The 15,652-nt window shown below is 37.0% G+C and overlaps 1 protein-coding gene and 1 pseudogene across 7 annotated transcripts in view; one reads left to right on the top strand and one right to left on the bottom strand.

The window, feature by feature from the left end:
* Positions 1 to 15,652, top strand: part of FERMT2 (FERM domain containing kindlin 2) — an 80,259-nt gene that overhangs the window by 19,091 nt on the left and 45,516 nt on the right. For all 7 annotated transcript variants that reach the window (XM_077909312.1, XM_077909314.1, XM_077909311.1 and 4 more), the window contains exon 3: positions 11,608 to 11,841. In XM_077909312.1, coding sequence (XP_077765438.1) covers positions 11,608 to 11,841 — 234 coding nt within the window. The remainder of the gene's footprint in view (positions 1 to 11,607; positions 11,842 to 15,652) is intronic.
* LOC144320599 (cytochrome c oxidase subunit 7A2, mitochondrial pseudogene) lies at positions 1,864 to 2,327 on the bottom strand (annotated as a pseudogene).

The following is a 15,652-nucleotide window of genomic DNA, read 5'->3' as shown; positions in this document are numbered from 1 at the left end:
TGAGATCACAACCTGAGCTGATACTAAGAGTTGGCTGCTTAAGCAACTCTGCCACCTAGGCACCCCTGCACTGTATGTAATAATTTCTTTATCTCCCTGTAGATGTCTACTCTATCTTACTCCTAATACATATTTCTTATATAAAATGTGTAGGATGGTCATCAGGATTTTACTGTGAAATGTGAATGAATCTTAACATTAGTCCTTTGTCCTCAATTTAACATATCCAAACCTGCTTCTCTTCTGAATAACTTTATCTTGGTTAATGGAGTGGTATTTAAGAATGTCACTATTTACCCAAAGAATACAAAAACATGAATTCAGAGGGATGTATGCATCCCTGTGTTTATAGCAGTACTATTTACAAGAGCCAGGATATGGAAGCAGCCCAAGTGTCTATCAATTGATGGATTGATGGATGTATAAAGAAGATGTGAGATATATATATGTGTGTATATATTACACACAATGTAATAATATTCAGCTGTAAAAAAGCATAAAAAATCTTGACATTTGCAACAACATAGATGGATCTAGAGACTATAATGCTGAGTGAAATAAGTCAGAGAAAGACAAATACCATATAATTTCATTCATGTGGAATTTAAGAAACAAAACAAATGAGCAATGGGGGAAAAGAAAGACAATTCAAGAAACAGACTTAACTCTAGGGAACAAACTGATGGTTGCCAGAGGGGAGGTGGGTGTGGAGTGGGTGAAATAGGTAAAGAGGATTAAGGAGTACATTTGTGATGAGCACTAGGTGTTTAAAATAAAAACTTAAAAAAAAAAAAAAAAAGAATGTCACTTCAAGGGTGCCTGGGTGGCTCAATCAGTTAAGCATCTGCCTTTGGCTCTGGTCATGATCTCGGGGTCCTCATATCGAGCCACATGTTGGTCTCCATGCTCAACAGGGAATCTGCTTCTCTTTCTCTCTCTCTCTCTGCCCTTCCCATCACTTGTGCTCTCTCAAATAAAAAATAAAATCTTTAAAATAAAAAAAAATGCTAATTCTTTTTTTTTTTTTTTAAGATTTTATTTATTTATTCATGAGAGACACATAGAAAGGCAGAGACATAGGCAGAGGGAGAAGCAGGCATGGAGCCTGATGCAAGACTTGATTCCGGATCTCCAGGATCATGCCCTGGGCTGAATACCATGCTAAACCACTGAGCCACCTGGGCTGCCCCTGCAACTTTCATTTTTAAAACTACAGAAAATTGCAACCAATACAATAAAACCACATTCCTTCCACCCCAAACTAGCAACCATTACCATTTTGTCTTATTTTGTTTCCAGCCTTAAAAAAAAAAAAAAAAGTCATGGAGTGCATGGTAGAAATTAGAACAATATCAAAGGGCTTAGAGTAGAAAAAGAGGTAAACCTCCCAACCCCAGACACCTGATCTTCTCTCCCAGAGGCAACCCTGCTACAGGTTTCTTATATTTCCTTACAAAGATATTTTATGCACATATGAGCATAGGTTTTAGTGTGTTATCCTCCCCTTTTTTCCCCCACAATTGGGATGGGAGCTCATGATGTACAACATTCTGTGTCTTGCGTTTTTAAATTAGTATTTCTTGGAGATTGTTGAAACAGGAGAGTTTAAATCTGGGACTTGATCCCAGACATCAGGATCACACCCTGAGCTGGAGGCAGAAGCTCATCTGCTGAGCCATCCAGGTATCCCAAAAATGCCAGTTTGGAAGTCACACTAATCTGGATTCAAAATCTCACTTCTGTATATGCTAGCCTTTTTTTTTTTTGTTTTTTTTTTTACCTTGGGCCAGGTTATATAATTCCTCTGTCCTTTGGTTTTCTCAGCTCCCGAAACAAGGATTAAACAGTATTTATTACTTGGGATTTTTTTTTTTCATGGTAAAGACTGCTTTATTGGTGGCAGTTAGTATAAGTCAATAAATATTGAGTTTATCAATTACTGGTCCATAGAGAGCTGAATGAAACTGAACCAACTGCCTGCTGAGATGAACTGAAGTCAATCTTGCTTCTTGGGAAAAGAAGCCACAGCTAGCTAATAATGGCATATGCTGTTCCACCAACTGTAAGCATCATAGTGGCTCTATACAGGAGGGCATCAGCTACTCCATCCTTTAGATGCACTGGTATTCCATTATCCTCCTGAAATAGCTTTTGTTTCTCTGGAACTTTATTTTCAAACTGCCTGCGTGAAACAGTACTTATGGTCGTCTGGGCAATCTGGCGAAGAGTCAGCAGATTCCGCAGCATCTTGGCTCAGTTACTACCCACCAACTGCGACAACTGAACACCAGGAACGAAAGTCCCCGCACCGGAACCGGAACTACCTCTCTACTTGGGATTTTTGGGAGAATTAAATGATAGTGTATTAAGTGCTCCTGGCATATATTTAATGTTAAATAAACAAATCTTAGTGCTTTTGTCACTGTCCGTTTAATTCTCAAGCTAGGAGCTTTCTAGCTTTTCTCTTCGCCTTCCAGCTGTCTTTTCTTTCTTTCTTTTTTTTAAATTTTATTTATTTATTCATGAGAGACACACAGAGAGAGAGGCGGAGACATAGGCAGGGGGAGAAGCAGCCAGCTATCTTTTCTCATCGATAGTCAATCTTGTTAAGACCTGTGATTCTTAGACATGTTTCTCATATTTGGCTCTTTTTCTTTAGCTTCTTCCTGAGGTCAGGTCCTGCTTCCAGAGTATTGCAGTAAATGTCTTGTTGCCAGACTCTTCCTAATTCATTCTCCATAATCCCATCACAATCTGATTTGGAGACTCCATTGTTTATAGGGTTGTTCCTCTTAGCACATGTTGGAAGTCCCACATCTCATAAGATGGGTAGAACATCATCTTTAGAACCTCATTCCTCTTTGACATTAAAGTTGGTTGCTTCTGTAGCATTTTGTTCTTTTATCTTTTTAGCTCATTTTACTTGTCTGTGTCCCTTACTTGGACTATGTATGTCTCTTGGATGGGAGTTCTTACTTGCTAATTTTATATTCCAGTGGCCAAGTGTAGTGTGGCAAATGGTAGGTACTTGGAAAATGTTTATGGATTAATTTATTGATTGTGTACCTGAAGAATAACAGTCTTCATTTTACTTCCCCTTTCCCTTTTTGAAGATCTGAGTAATTAAAGAGACCAGAACAAGAAGGCACACCTAAAATTAAGGGAAGAGGATCTTCAGCATCCTTACCTCTGAAATTAAAAGTTTGAGAGGAAGGAGACCTAAAGGGGTGAGAGTAAGGAGTTCTTCAGGACAAAAGAATATGTGATTGAATGGTGAAATTAAGATCTGCTATCCTTAAAAAAAAAAAAAAAAAAAAAAGATCTGCTGTCCTTAAATTTCAATAAATATTAGAGATAACATCATAGATATCATTTTTAAACCAATAAACCTATTTAAGCATTAATTTTACTTGTAGATCTTGTCTTTACACATTATTGGCAATGACATCTCATTAGAAACATTAGAAGAGTTGTGTATTTGTTTTAGCAAATAGAGAGGAAAGCAGAAACAAAAGCTTCTACTGTTGGTAGCTTAGTAAATGTAAGAAACCTTGCCTTAACACAGTAAATTACAGCTGGGAAAGAGGAAGAAGGTAGGTTAGTTCCTGGAGTTGCGGAAAGAGGACTAGGGAGATGCCCAGTGCCGTTAGTTAGACGGAAGCCCTTGTCTCCCTTACAACTTAATAACCGTGTTCTCGTTCTTCCCTCTCTAACCCACACTCTGCAGGTGCTATTGCTAGCAGTTTTCCTTACATCTTGTGTTGAAGCACTGACCATATATTTTCCAAAAAACCTTGTGATACCTGTTTAGTGTGATATAATATTGTTAGTAATATGCTTTGGGTCATTTTAGATTTGGGCAGCAGTCTGATTTGGAACCTAACTGTTGTTTATGATATTTCTTTGTGGCAAATCTGAACTTTCAAACCAAAAAATGAATTTTTGGAATATAATCATTTTGCATAAAAGGGATTGCCTTTGACAAAGTAATTCATCCTTTTTAGAAGATGTGAGCAAGAAGAGGAAGTCAATTCAGTTTGATTTCTCCACATCTAGGGGAAATCTCTGTTGTGCTTCTGGTTGTTATAGAAGCATGTTTTACTTCTGAAGTTGAAGACAAAGTGGATTTTTAAAATTAATTTACATATTATTTTTCTTGATGTTTTAAGGATACTTTGCCTGTTGGGGCAATACATTCTTGGGGTAGTAATGAAGGATCGTTAAATTTTTCAATATGAGGATTTATTCATTTTTCAGGTATTGTATGCCAGGCATCGTGCTAGGTGCAGTAATATAGTGGTGACTGAAATAGACAGTGTTTTTGTTTTAGAGTATATAGTCTAATTGGGAAGAAAGACACTCCTCCCATGAACAACAAACAATGAATGCAAATTTTGATCATCAATATCACAGTGTACTGAAATAGAGAATAACAGAGGGACATAGGTCAATTGGAAGGTTTATCTTAGGGTGGCTAAAAACGACTTCTCTGGGAATATGAAATTTAAACTAAAATTTGAGAAAGATAAGAGAATTTGCATTCAGAATGGAATAGTGTGTGCAAAGCCACTGAGGCAAGATAGAGCTTACTTATTAGTTCTTGGAGAAAAGAAGGAAAGTGTGGTTGAAGCAGAGGGAAGAGTAGCATAAAATAAATTCAGAGGAGTAGATGGGCCATAGTGTGTGGGCCTTTGTAGACTACGATAAGGTATTTGGATTTTGAGTGCATTTAGAAGCTGTTATTTTCATCAGGAGAATGACATGAGTGTTAAGTGGATCACCTTGGATGTTGTGTGGAAGGTGCTGAATGGAATCAGGAGGCTAGTCAGGCTATTGCAGTAATCAGTGGAAGAGATGCTAGTGACCTAAACAAAATGGGTTCATGCTAGTGGAAATTGGAGATTTTTGGAAGTTAAACTGAAAGGATTGCTGATAAATGTGGGGAATGGTGGGAAAAGAAGGATCTATTACTTCTAGAATCTGGTTTGAGCAACTGGGTTGATGGTTAGTGCTATTTAGTAATAGTAGAGATAAGAGAAAATTGGGTTAAGTTTTGGATATATGAAGTTTGAGATGCCTGTGAGACATCTAGATGGAGAAATGAGATAGGCAGTAGGATGTATAAGCTGGTACTCTAAGCAGAAGTTTGGACTGTAGATAAAATGTATAGATGACATTTAAAGCCGCGGTAATGGATGAGATACCTAGGGAGCCAGTGTAAGAAGTGTATGGTTCCTAGAAGGTGAGTAGGGCAGCAGAGCATAGTTAACAGGATTGGTTTGAGATAAATAGATACTTCTTTTATTATAAGACAAAGGCAGAGACCCATGCAGGTACAAAGGCTGCCACAACCTTTAGTTTGTTACAACAAAAAAACAGAGTATCTGCAAAGCATGATAAAAGGAAGTGTGCCTGTGATTGTTTCAATCTAGTTGTGAAATGAATGAGGGAAAATCTGAGTTTGGTAGATGAGTAACTAGGTGGAATAAGTAAATGGTGTGATGGAGTTCTAAAGTCTTATTTTGGAGGTCAAGAGGACACTGGCCTATGATATCTGGTCTGGTCAGTTTGCATGGCTAGTTCGCAGTGGTGTCAGAACCAGTTGCTTAGTAGCTTTGTTAATAGCTTACTAGGATTGAAGAGTTTTTGCCATCATTAAAGACAGGGTGAATTCTTGACATGCAATAGTTAACACTACCTAATTTGGAGTTTTAAGAGGATGCTAAAATAAAACGGAACAGGACAAACTGTATATTAGCACAACAGAAAAATATTACTAAAAAATAAGGCATGTGCCCAGAAAGCATCTGTGTACTTATAATTTAATACAAAATGTTGACTTACCAGAGATTATCTAATGTAAACTTTGCTTCTGGTTTATGAAGTTATGAGAATGCTAAACAAATTTTGTATTTCCTTCCTTCCTGAATATTATTTCTTAAATATGCAACAGAAATCTAAGCCACTTAAAAGTAACATTTTGTTTCCTATTTGTTTCAAATTGTTACTAATAAGTTACTTATTTTTGAAATGTGGTACTTAAAAATAAGTTAATTTGGTTAACTTTCTATTTGTCATTTTTTTACTTTTTAAACAATTAAAAATTTTTTTTAAGATTTATTTATTTATTCAGAGAGAGCGAAAGAGAGGCAGAGACACAGGCAGAGAGAGAAGCAGGCTCCATGCAGGAAGCCCGATGTGGGACTCGATCCTGGGTCTCCAGGATCACACCCCGGGCTGCAGGCAGTGCTAAACCACTGCGCCACCGGGGTTTCCCAACAATTAAAATTTTTTAAAAAATGAAAGTAAATAATTACATTTTAGAATTGCATAATAAAATAGTTAAGAAGGAATTGTGGCCCTAATAGGAAAAGATTAAATAGAGTATTAATAGTGTATCCCCTTTCTCTGTGCTTATATTTTCTAGAGTGTAAGGAAGCTATCATTGCAAAAAGAGGGACATAGTATTTTCCCTAGCAGAAAGCTTTTTGAAATACTTGATTTTTTTTTTGTGACTCCTGGAGTCATGGAGCAGGTGAATGCTCCAAAGGCCATTTGGTAGAATAAGCAATGTTTGTATACTCAGCCTCACAATAATGAAACCCTTAAGTTTTGTTCCTTAGAATACACAAATGGTGTCTTTGTAGGTTAAATACTCAACTACTTCTTGAATTTGAAGAGCATTCTGTTAGTCAAGAGAGATTTTTATTGATTCAGTTAATGTTTTAGCCATTTGCAATTTTAATGATGTAAATTTGAGTGTCAGATAGTGTTACTTTTATGTGGAACAGAGCACAGCATGATTGGATCTATTAAATAAGGGAGGAACACAGCAATAATTCTTTCCAGAATTCTAGCAAAATTTTTTTAAGTTAATTTTAAAAGTTTATAAATTCTAGTATAATTAACAAACAGTGGTAGTTTTAGGCATATAATATAGTGATTCAATAATTCTATACATTACTCAGTGCTGGCAAAGTGTTTTTGAAAAATTGACGTATATTACTAAAAGTATTATAGATGACCTTTATTGGTTTATGGAACCATAATCTAAATAGTTCTTGACTTCTGAAAAAGGCTAGATTTATGAATAAAGAAAGAAATGTCTTTTCTACTGCAAGAGAGAAAATGACTTTATAGTATTCCCCCCTTAGATTTTCTTTCTGAGGTTTGTATTTATAGTGTGTTGCCTCTTAAAATCTAGATAAAATATTTTAAAGTCACAATATACCAAATAAAAGAAGGTGGTTACACTATACCTGGAGCATAACTGAAAATTAACTTTGGAAAAATTGACTACTAGAACATATTGTTGAGCATGATCTACCCCTTGAATGGTTTTATAATGCTGATGAAACAAGTCCCCCTTATGGTGATGCTTGCTAACTCCTACCATGGCAAGTGCCAGGCTGATGGTTTTGTTGTTGTTGTTGTTGTTTGTTTTTGTTTTTGTTTTGAGAGTGAGGGTATGGAGAGAATCTTAAGCAATCTTAAGCAGCCTCCACAACCCGTGAGAGCCTGGCGTGGGGCTCCATCTCACAACCGTGAAGTCATGACCTGAGCCAAAATCGAGTCAGTCACTTAATTGACTGAGTCACCCAGGTGCCCCAGGCTGATTATTCTTATGTGTGAGTGTGTGTGTTGCATTTAGTTGTCTAATGCTATGTTTGAAACACTAAGGCTGCCATTCTAAAAAATTAGAAATGTTTATTAGAACAGGTGCGGGTTTCAGATTTTGATGTGGGAGTAAAATACATGGAAAGTTGTTCTAAAGTTTCATTATGTACATGTAGGGAACTTCAATAACTTTCTTTATAAATTGTAATGCCACATAAGGAAAATAAGCCATTATTTTATGAATCACCAGCATTTTCATTTGCTTTTCATTATTGTAGTGATTTTATAGATGACCATTTTACTTTTAAAATCAAAGTTTTTATGCTTCTACTCAGTCTTTGATTGGAGGAATATATAAATATATATCTTGATATTTGAAATCTCCTGTGCACATTGTGTTTATATCAGTTACAGTTGACATAGTATAGTTTAACTTATTACTGTGGAGACAAGCTGTGCTGTAGCATACTAGATAACCTAAGTACTTTCAAGAGTTACTGCATTAAGATATACTGCTTTACACATACATACAAAATTTGTTAAGTATTTTTGATGTACAATTGGCTCTTACACTTGCCTTGTTGAGTGATTCTCAATTGGTAGATCATCGTTTTTCTCAGGATTTTTATCAGTGTATAAAATTCATTTTTGCTGCTTCTGAATAGAACAGCTATATTCTTGTGATATTCTGGGTGAAGCCAGTTATGGTACTTGAGGTGAAGGTATTACTAGTTTTGAAGTAGGATACATAGTGTTATACAAAGCCAGCAGCAAAGGAAGATTTTCTAGAAGGTGAGAAAACATTATTTTGTGTATTTAAGAGAGCTTAATCAAGTTTCTAAAAAGTTTTGAGGTGAAACAGACACAATGACTGTGCTGAAGAGCAAATTAAGAAATGGTAATTGTAAATGCGTTTTGAGTTTTATATTATCATTCCAATCACTTTTTAAAGGAGCACTTGGGTGGCTCGATTGGTTAGGCATTGGATTTGATCTCAGCTAGGCTCTTGATCTCAGGTTGGAGAGTTCAGGCTGGGCATGGAGCCTATTAAAAAAAAAAAGACATTGTAGGGGCACCTGGGAGGCTCAGTCGGTTAAGCGTCCAACTCTTGGTTTTGGCTCAGGTCACGAGCTCTGATTTCTGCATGGGGTGCCCCACTCAGTGAGGAGTCTATTTCCCCTCTCTCTCTCCTCCTTGGCTACTCCCCTCTTGCCTCTCCCCCCTACTTATGCTGTCTCTCTAAAATAAATCTTTTTAAAAAATGTAATTCTTTTAAAAAATGATCTTGTAATAACTTCTTTGTTTTCTTCTTCTTTCTTCTTCTTCATGAGAGACACACAGAGAGAGGCAGAGACACAGGCAGAGGGAAAAGCAGGCTCCCTCTGGGGGGCCTGACCTGGGACTCAATCCCAGGTCTCGTAATCAGGCCGTGGACTGAAGGCGGCGCTAAACCTCTGAGCCATCAGGCTGCCTCAACTTTCTCTTCTTTAAAACAAACCTAGGGCAGCGCTGGTGGCTCAGCGGTTTAGCGCCGCCTTCAGCCCAGGGCCTGATCCTGGAGACCCAGGGTCGAGTCCCCCATCAGGCTCCCTGCATGGAGCCTGCTTCTCCCTCTGCCTGTGTCTCTGTCTCTCTCTCTGTCTCTCATGAATAAATAAATAAAATCTTTTAAAAAAATGGAAAAAAAAACCCTAAAAATACTCCTTGGATTTGCTTTCCATTTTCTGTCCATCTGCCATCCTATTATTGTGCTCCTCCTGTAACAAAGTACTCAGGAAAAGTTCTCTGTATTCCTTATCACTACTTCCTCACTGCCTAACCATTGCTACTCGGACTTTTATTTCCACTCCCACATTAATTTATGTATCTCTCATTTTCACTCTGTTTCCTGTAGTTCTTCAGAATTATCAGTGATGATTTTGAAACATAACATTCCCTTGTTTATTCTTGCTGGATGCAGGTGGGCTGCTCCTTTGTTGTGAGGAAGGGAGGTGGAATTGATAGGGAGGGTCAGATTTTTAGAGGAAGATCAGGAGAGTTAGGTGTTTCTGAGTTTAGAGTTCAAAACCTAATTGATGGAAAGTTGAGATTTTCATTCATCAGAGACCCATGAAGTTTTTCTGTAAAAGTCCTGATACAAATATTTGGGGCTTTGTGGGTCTGCCTGAGTGAAGGGTGGCCAGCTATATGCATTGACAGCCAGAAAGTAGTAGGAATTTAATGGCCTTGGGAGCAACCAAGGAAGTAGATAGATACCTCACCTTATGTTTCCTTAGGTGGGACAAGTCTTAGGCATCTTCTACATAATTCCTCAGGGGGTCTTTAGCAGGACTGAACTCCCAGTTATACACAGTAGTCAGTGAACCCTTAATACACTTCTCTGTAACCGTCTCACTTCCTATTCCCTTCAAAGTGTGCTTCCCTTCAAAGTTCTCATCTCAGGTTTGCCTTTTGGGGGAATCCAAATGATATATCAGTGTTTACAGAGGAGGAGGAGGATACAGCTTTTTCTTCCCTTTTCCCCCCACTGGGGAGATAGGTCTTCCTTAGTGGTTGACATTGGCCCAGAGGACAGAAGAGTGAATGGACTGAGGTATGGGGAGGAAAGTAATATATGCCTACCTACCATTAATTCAGTTCAGCTCAGACTTACTCAAATTGGTTCATTCTTTGCAGTTATCTTTTCCTGTTTTGGGTTCTCTCTTCGTGAAAAGTAAACCCTTTATATAATGTGTGTGACCATTTACCTCAATAAATGAAAAGGTTCCAACCTTGGTGGTTTTTAATGTTAGATAAGATTTTCAGTATTTAAAGTTAATTGACAAATTCTGTGCTGGAAAATAATTTAAGATGCAGGGTACTGGGCAGCCCAGGTGGCTCAGCGGTTTGGCGCCGCCTTCAGCCCCAGGTGTGATTCTAGAGACCTGGGATCGAGTCCCACATCAGGTTCCCTGCTGCGTGGGGCCTGCTTCTCCCTCTGCCTGTGTCTCTGCCTCTCTCTCTCTCTCTGTGGGTCTCTCATGAATAAATAAATGAAATCTTTAAAAAAAAAAAAAAAAGATGCAGGGTACTACATACAGTGTGTCTCACAATTAAGTGAGTAGTTATAAAATAGGAATTATATATATTAATACAATTAAACTTCAATTGACATAATTGACTGGGTTTTTCCAAAACAAATATTAAAATTTCAAAGTGGCAATGTAGTCAGAAGTAACTACAATTCTCCCATTACTTACTGATTAATTTTTTTTAATGTCTGGGGATTTAATTGAAGACTTTTTCCATTTGTGTTTCTTCCACAATGAGAAATTCAGTCATGTGATTTAAGTTTCACCATTGAAGAAGGTGTTTCTAGGCACATGATGTGGAAATTTTATTTTTTACTGTGTGAGGCTTTCAGGTATACAAGTTGTGTTAAAAAAAAAAAAAGTATATGCTTTTAAGCTCTTTTTTTTTTTAAAGTTGACCAAGGCTTTTAAAACTTATATTAAAATGATCTTTTTATCAGAATCATGAGAGTAGTTTTTGTTTCCAAAAATGTTATTTTCCAGGGTTTTTTTTTTTTTTTCTTTCCCTGGAAGGCTTTGTTTCTTTTTTTGTTTTTGTTTTAAAAATTTGTTTATTTGAGACAGAATGTGCACAGGAGCGGGTAGGGCGGGGGTGGAGGAACCAAGGAAAAGGGAATCCTTGGAGTCCCAGGCTCAGTCTCAGGACCCTCTTCATCCCTGTGTCCCATATTGTACCTGATATAAGCATTATTAGTGTTCTAATAATTCTGCGTCAGCTACCTCATGTATGGGCTTTCAAGGGCACAGAATGTTTTCTCTGCTCTTTAGTATTTCTTTTATACTCATCACATAAAAGACAATATTTAATTAGTTGCTTATATTAAATATCCAATTTAGTTATCATATAATTTCTTTCGAAGTAATCTTAGTGATTTTTAAGTGTTTTTAAATGTTTTGTGTATTGCTTGTGTTTTTATAGATGTAAAAAAAGATTGGTCTGATCATGCTCTCTGGTGGGAAAAGAAGAGAACTTGGCTTCTTAAAACACATTGGACCTTGGATAAGTATGGCATTCAGGCAGATGCTAAGCTTCAGTTCACCCCCCAGCACAAACTGCTTCGCCTACAGCTTCCCAACATGAAGTATGTGAAGGTGAAAGTGAATTTCTCTGATAGAGTCTTCAAAGCTGTTTCTGACATCTGTAAGACTTTTAGTAAGTATTAAATTCTTCATGAACATATGAGTTATGTGAAATATGTATGACTGATGATTAACACTGAGCTTATTTCAAAGAGTAGGCTGGGGTGAGCTATGTATGTATGTGTATGTCAGTTTTTCACTTTATTCTTGGAAGTTTTATATCACTTCAAGATAAATATTAAAGTAAGATGGAACAGGAGGAGTCTAACATAGATTCTTTTCTTGCTAGAAATGTATCAGGTATGTATTATTATATAATACTTCATTCTGATGACTTAATTTATTTCTCGGGAAGGAGAAGGAAAAAGCATTATTTTCAGGATGTAGCTTTTGTAATGTTTCCTTCAGGTAAGTCACTATTTGACTTTAGTGATTGAGCACATTGTGTCACTTCCTTCACTAAAGGCCTGACACAGCTCTAAAGGAAATGACCATGAGTGTTACCTTCCTTAAGCAGTCTACAACTTGAACACTCTTGTAGTAATTCTGTTTATGCTTTCTGAAATGAAATGTGGGTTACTTTTGGCTGACCCAGTTATGTCATGTGACAGGAAGTATTCGGCCATCAGAGAGAATGTGAACTATTGTCATTATTACTAGAACATAACTCTATTATTCCATAGATTTAGAGGAGATGCAGGACATTACTATTTTGATCTAATGACTGAAATTACAGTGTTTTTTTTATGCTTGATGGAATTTTTAGGAAAAAAAATTAAAATACAGAAAAGTATAAGGAATTATATGAAACTTACCTAATTCCTGTTATTTTAGAATTAATAACTGCCATTTTGCAAAACTTTTTAAGTCACAATAATAGAGGTAAAGTTCTTGAGGCACATTCTTATAATTTGTCTTCACAAAGCAACCACTGTCATAAGTTAGTATATAACCTTCTAGTACTTTTAAAAATACATTAGTAACACACCAACATGCACATTCATTTTTCCATATCTGTTTAGATCCATAAACAATATGTTAGTGCCATTACTTTGTGGGGTTTTGTTTTCAGTTTTGTATTTGTATGTAGGAGTTTCTCAAGTGGCTATACAGTAGTCCCCTGCTATCTGTGAGGGGTATGTTCAAAGACCCCCAGTAGATTCTTGAAACCACAGATAGTAAATGTACTGTATTTTATCCTATACATATATATATATATATATATGTGTGTGTGATAAAGTTTAATTTATAAATCAGGTACAATAAGAGATTAACAATAATAAAATAAGTCCATTATAACAATATACTATAGTAAAAGTCTTGTGAATGTGGTCTTTCCCTCAAAATATCCTATTGTACTATACTTATCCTTCTTGTGATAATGTGTGATGATAAAATGCCTACATGAGATGAAGTCCGGTGAAGGATATAGGCACTGTGACACAGCATTAAGCTGACCTTCTGATGATACATCAAAAGAAGGATCATCTGCTTCCAGACTACAATTAATGGAAATCGTGGATAAGGGAGGACTGCTTTACCAATTTACATTACAACCAGCAATGTATAAAAATCCATTGTCCCAAATCATCACAAACACTTGAATGTTGTCAGTTTTTAGTGTTTACTTCTAAAATGAAATACTATATTTTCTCATTCAAAGCTGATAAAGTTAAGAATGTTTCTATATCTTTATTAGCCATCTAAGGTTCTTTTTTGACTTACCCATTTATATGATTTATCTTTTTTTTTTTTTTTAGTTCATAAACTTTATTTTTTTAGAGCAGTTTTAGGTTCACAACAAAATTAAGCAGAAAGTACAGAGTTCCCATTTATTCCCTATCCTTGCACATGTACAACCTCCCCACTATCAACATCCCACACTAGAGTGGTACACTTGGTAAATCGACACCAACACATCATCTAGAGTCCGTGGCTTACATTTGGATTCGCTCTTGGTATTATACAGTCTGTAGGTTTGGGCAAATGCATAATGACATGTATCCATCATTATAGTATCATATAGAGCAGTTTCACTGCCCTAAAAATCTTCTGTGCTTTGCCTTTTCATCCTTCCTTCTTCCCTAACCCCTGGCAACCATTAATCTCTTTACTGTCTCCATAGTTTTGCCTTTTCTAGGATATCATACAGTTGGAGTCATACAGTATGTAGTTTCTTCAGATTGTTTCTTTTGCATAGTTATATGCATCTGAGTTTCCTTCATGTCTTATGGCTTGATAGCTCATTTCACTTTAGCACTGAATAATATCCCATTGTCTGGATGTACCACAGATTATTTATCCTATGTACCTACCAATACCAAGGGTATTGTAGTTTTTTCTAAGATATGCAGTATAAGTAAAGCTACTATAAATATCTGTGTGGAGGGTTTTGTATGGGTATGTTTTCAACTCCTTTGGGTAAATACTAAGGAATGTGATTGTTGGATCATATGGTAAAAATATTTAGTTGTTTAAGAAACCACCAAACGGTCTTCCAAAGTAGCTGCACCATTTTGTATTCATACTGGTAATGAATGAGAATTCTTTTTTGCTCTGAATCCTCACCAGCATTTGGTGGTGTCAGTGTTTGGTTTGTGGCCATTCTAATGTGCAGTGACATTTCATTGTTATTTTTTTTTTAAGATTTTATTTATTTATTTATTCGTGAGAGACCCAGAGAGAGAGAGAGAGGCAGAGGGAGAAGCAGGCTCGACACAGGGAGTGGGACTCTATCCCTGGACCCTAGGGTCACGCCCCGGGCCGAAGGCGGCCCTAAACCGATGCGCCACCCGGGCTGCCCCTCATTGTTATTTTAATTTGTATTTCCTTCATAACATAGGATGTGGAGCATCTTTTTGTATGTTCATTTGCCATGGGTACATCATCTTTGTCGAGGAGACTGTTAAGGTCTTTGGACCTTAACCACCCCCTCACCCCCCAGGCTCTCATGACAATGAGATTGAGACCAGAGCTGAGATCAAGAGTTAGATGCTTAACTGGTTCAGCCATCCAGGCATCCCTTTTGACCTATTTTTTAATCAGTTTGTTTTCTTACTGTTGAATTTCAAGAGTTCTTAAGTTTTTAGTATATATTTTGGAAAATGGTACTTTATTAGATATTCCTTTAGCAAATATTTTATTCCAGTCTCTGGCTTGTTTTTTCATTCTCTGACGGTTTCTTTCAGAGAGCAGGAAATTTTAATTTTTTTTTTTAAATTTTTATTTATTTATGATAGTCACAGAGAGAGAGAGAGGCAGAGAGACAGGCAGAGGGAGAAGCAGGCTCCATGCACCGGGAGCCCGACGTGGGATTCGATCCCAGGTCTCCAGGATCGCGTCCTGGGCCAAAGGCAGGCGCCAAACCGCTGCGCCACCCAGGAATCCCGGAAATTTTAATTTTAATGAAATCTAGCTTATCAGTTATTTCTTTTATCGATCATGTCTTTTTTGTCATATCTAAAAACTCATCACTAAACTCAAGATTATCTAGATTTTGTTCCTGTGTTATCTAGAGGTTTTATAGTTTTGCATTTTACATTTTGGACTGTGATCCTTTTGAGTTAATTTTTGTGAAGAGTATAAAGTCTGGGTCTAGATTCTTTTTTTTTACATGGGGATGTCCAGTTGTTCGAGCATAATGTATCGAAAAAGTATCTTTTCTCCTATGTATTGCCTTTGCTCTCTGGTCAAAGATCAGTTGCCGGGATTTCTGGGTGGCTCAGCGGTTAAGTGCCTGCCTTCAGCCCAGGGCATGATCCTGGAGACCCAGAATCAAATCCCATGTCGGGCTCACTGCATGGAGCCTGCTTCTCCCTCTGCCTATGTCTCTGCGTCTCTCTCTCTCTCTCTCTCTCTCATATGAATAAATAAATAAAATCTTA

The sequence above is a fragment of the Canis aureus genome, chromosome 9 (genome assembly GCF_053574225.1).
Source record: "Canis aureus isolate CA01 chromosome 9, VMU_Caureus_v.1.0, whole genome shotgun sequence".
Taxonomy (NCBI): domain Eukaryota; kingdom Metazoa; phylum Chordata; class Mammalia; order Carnivora; family Canidae; genus Canis; species Canis aureus.
This window is presented reverse-complemented; position numbering and strand designations above follow the sequence as displayed.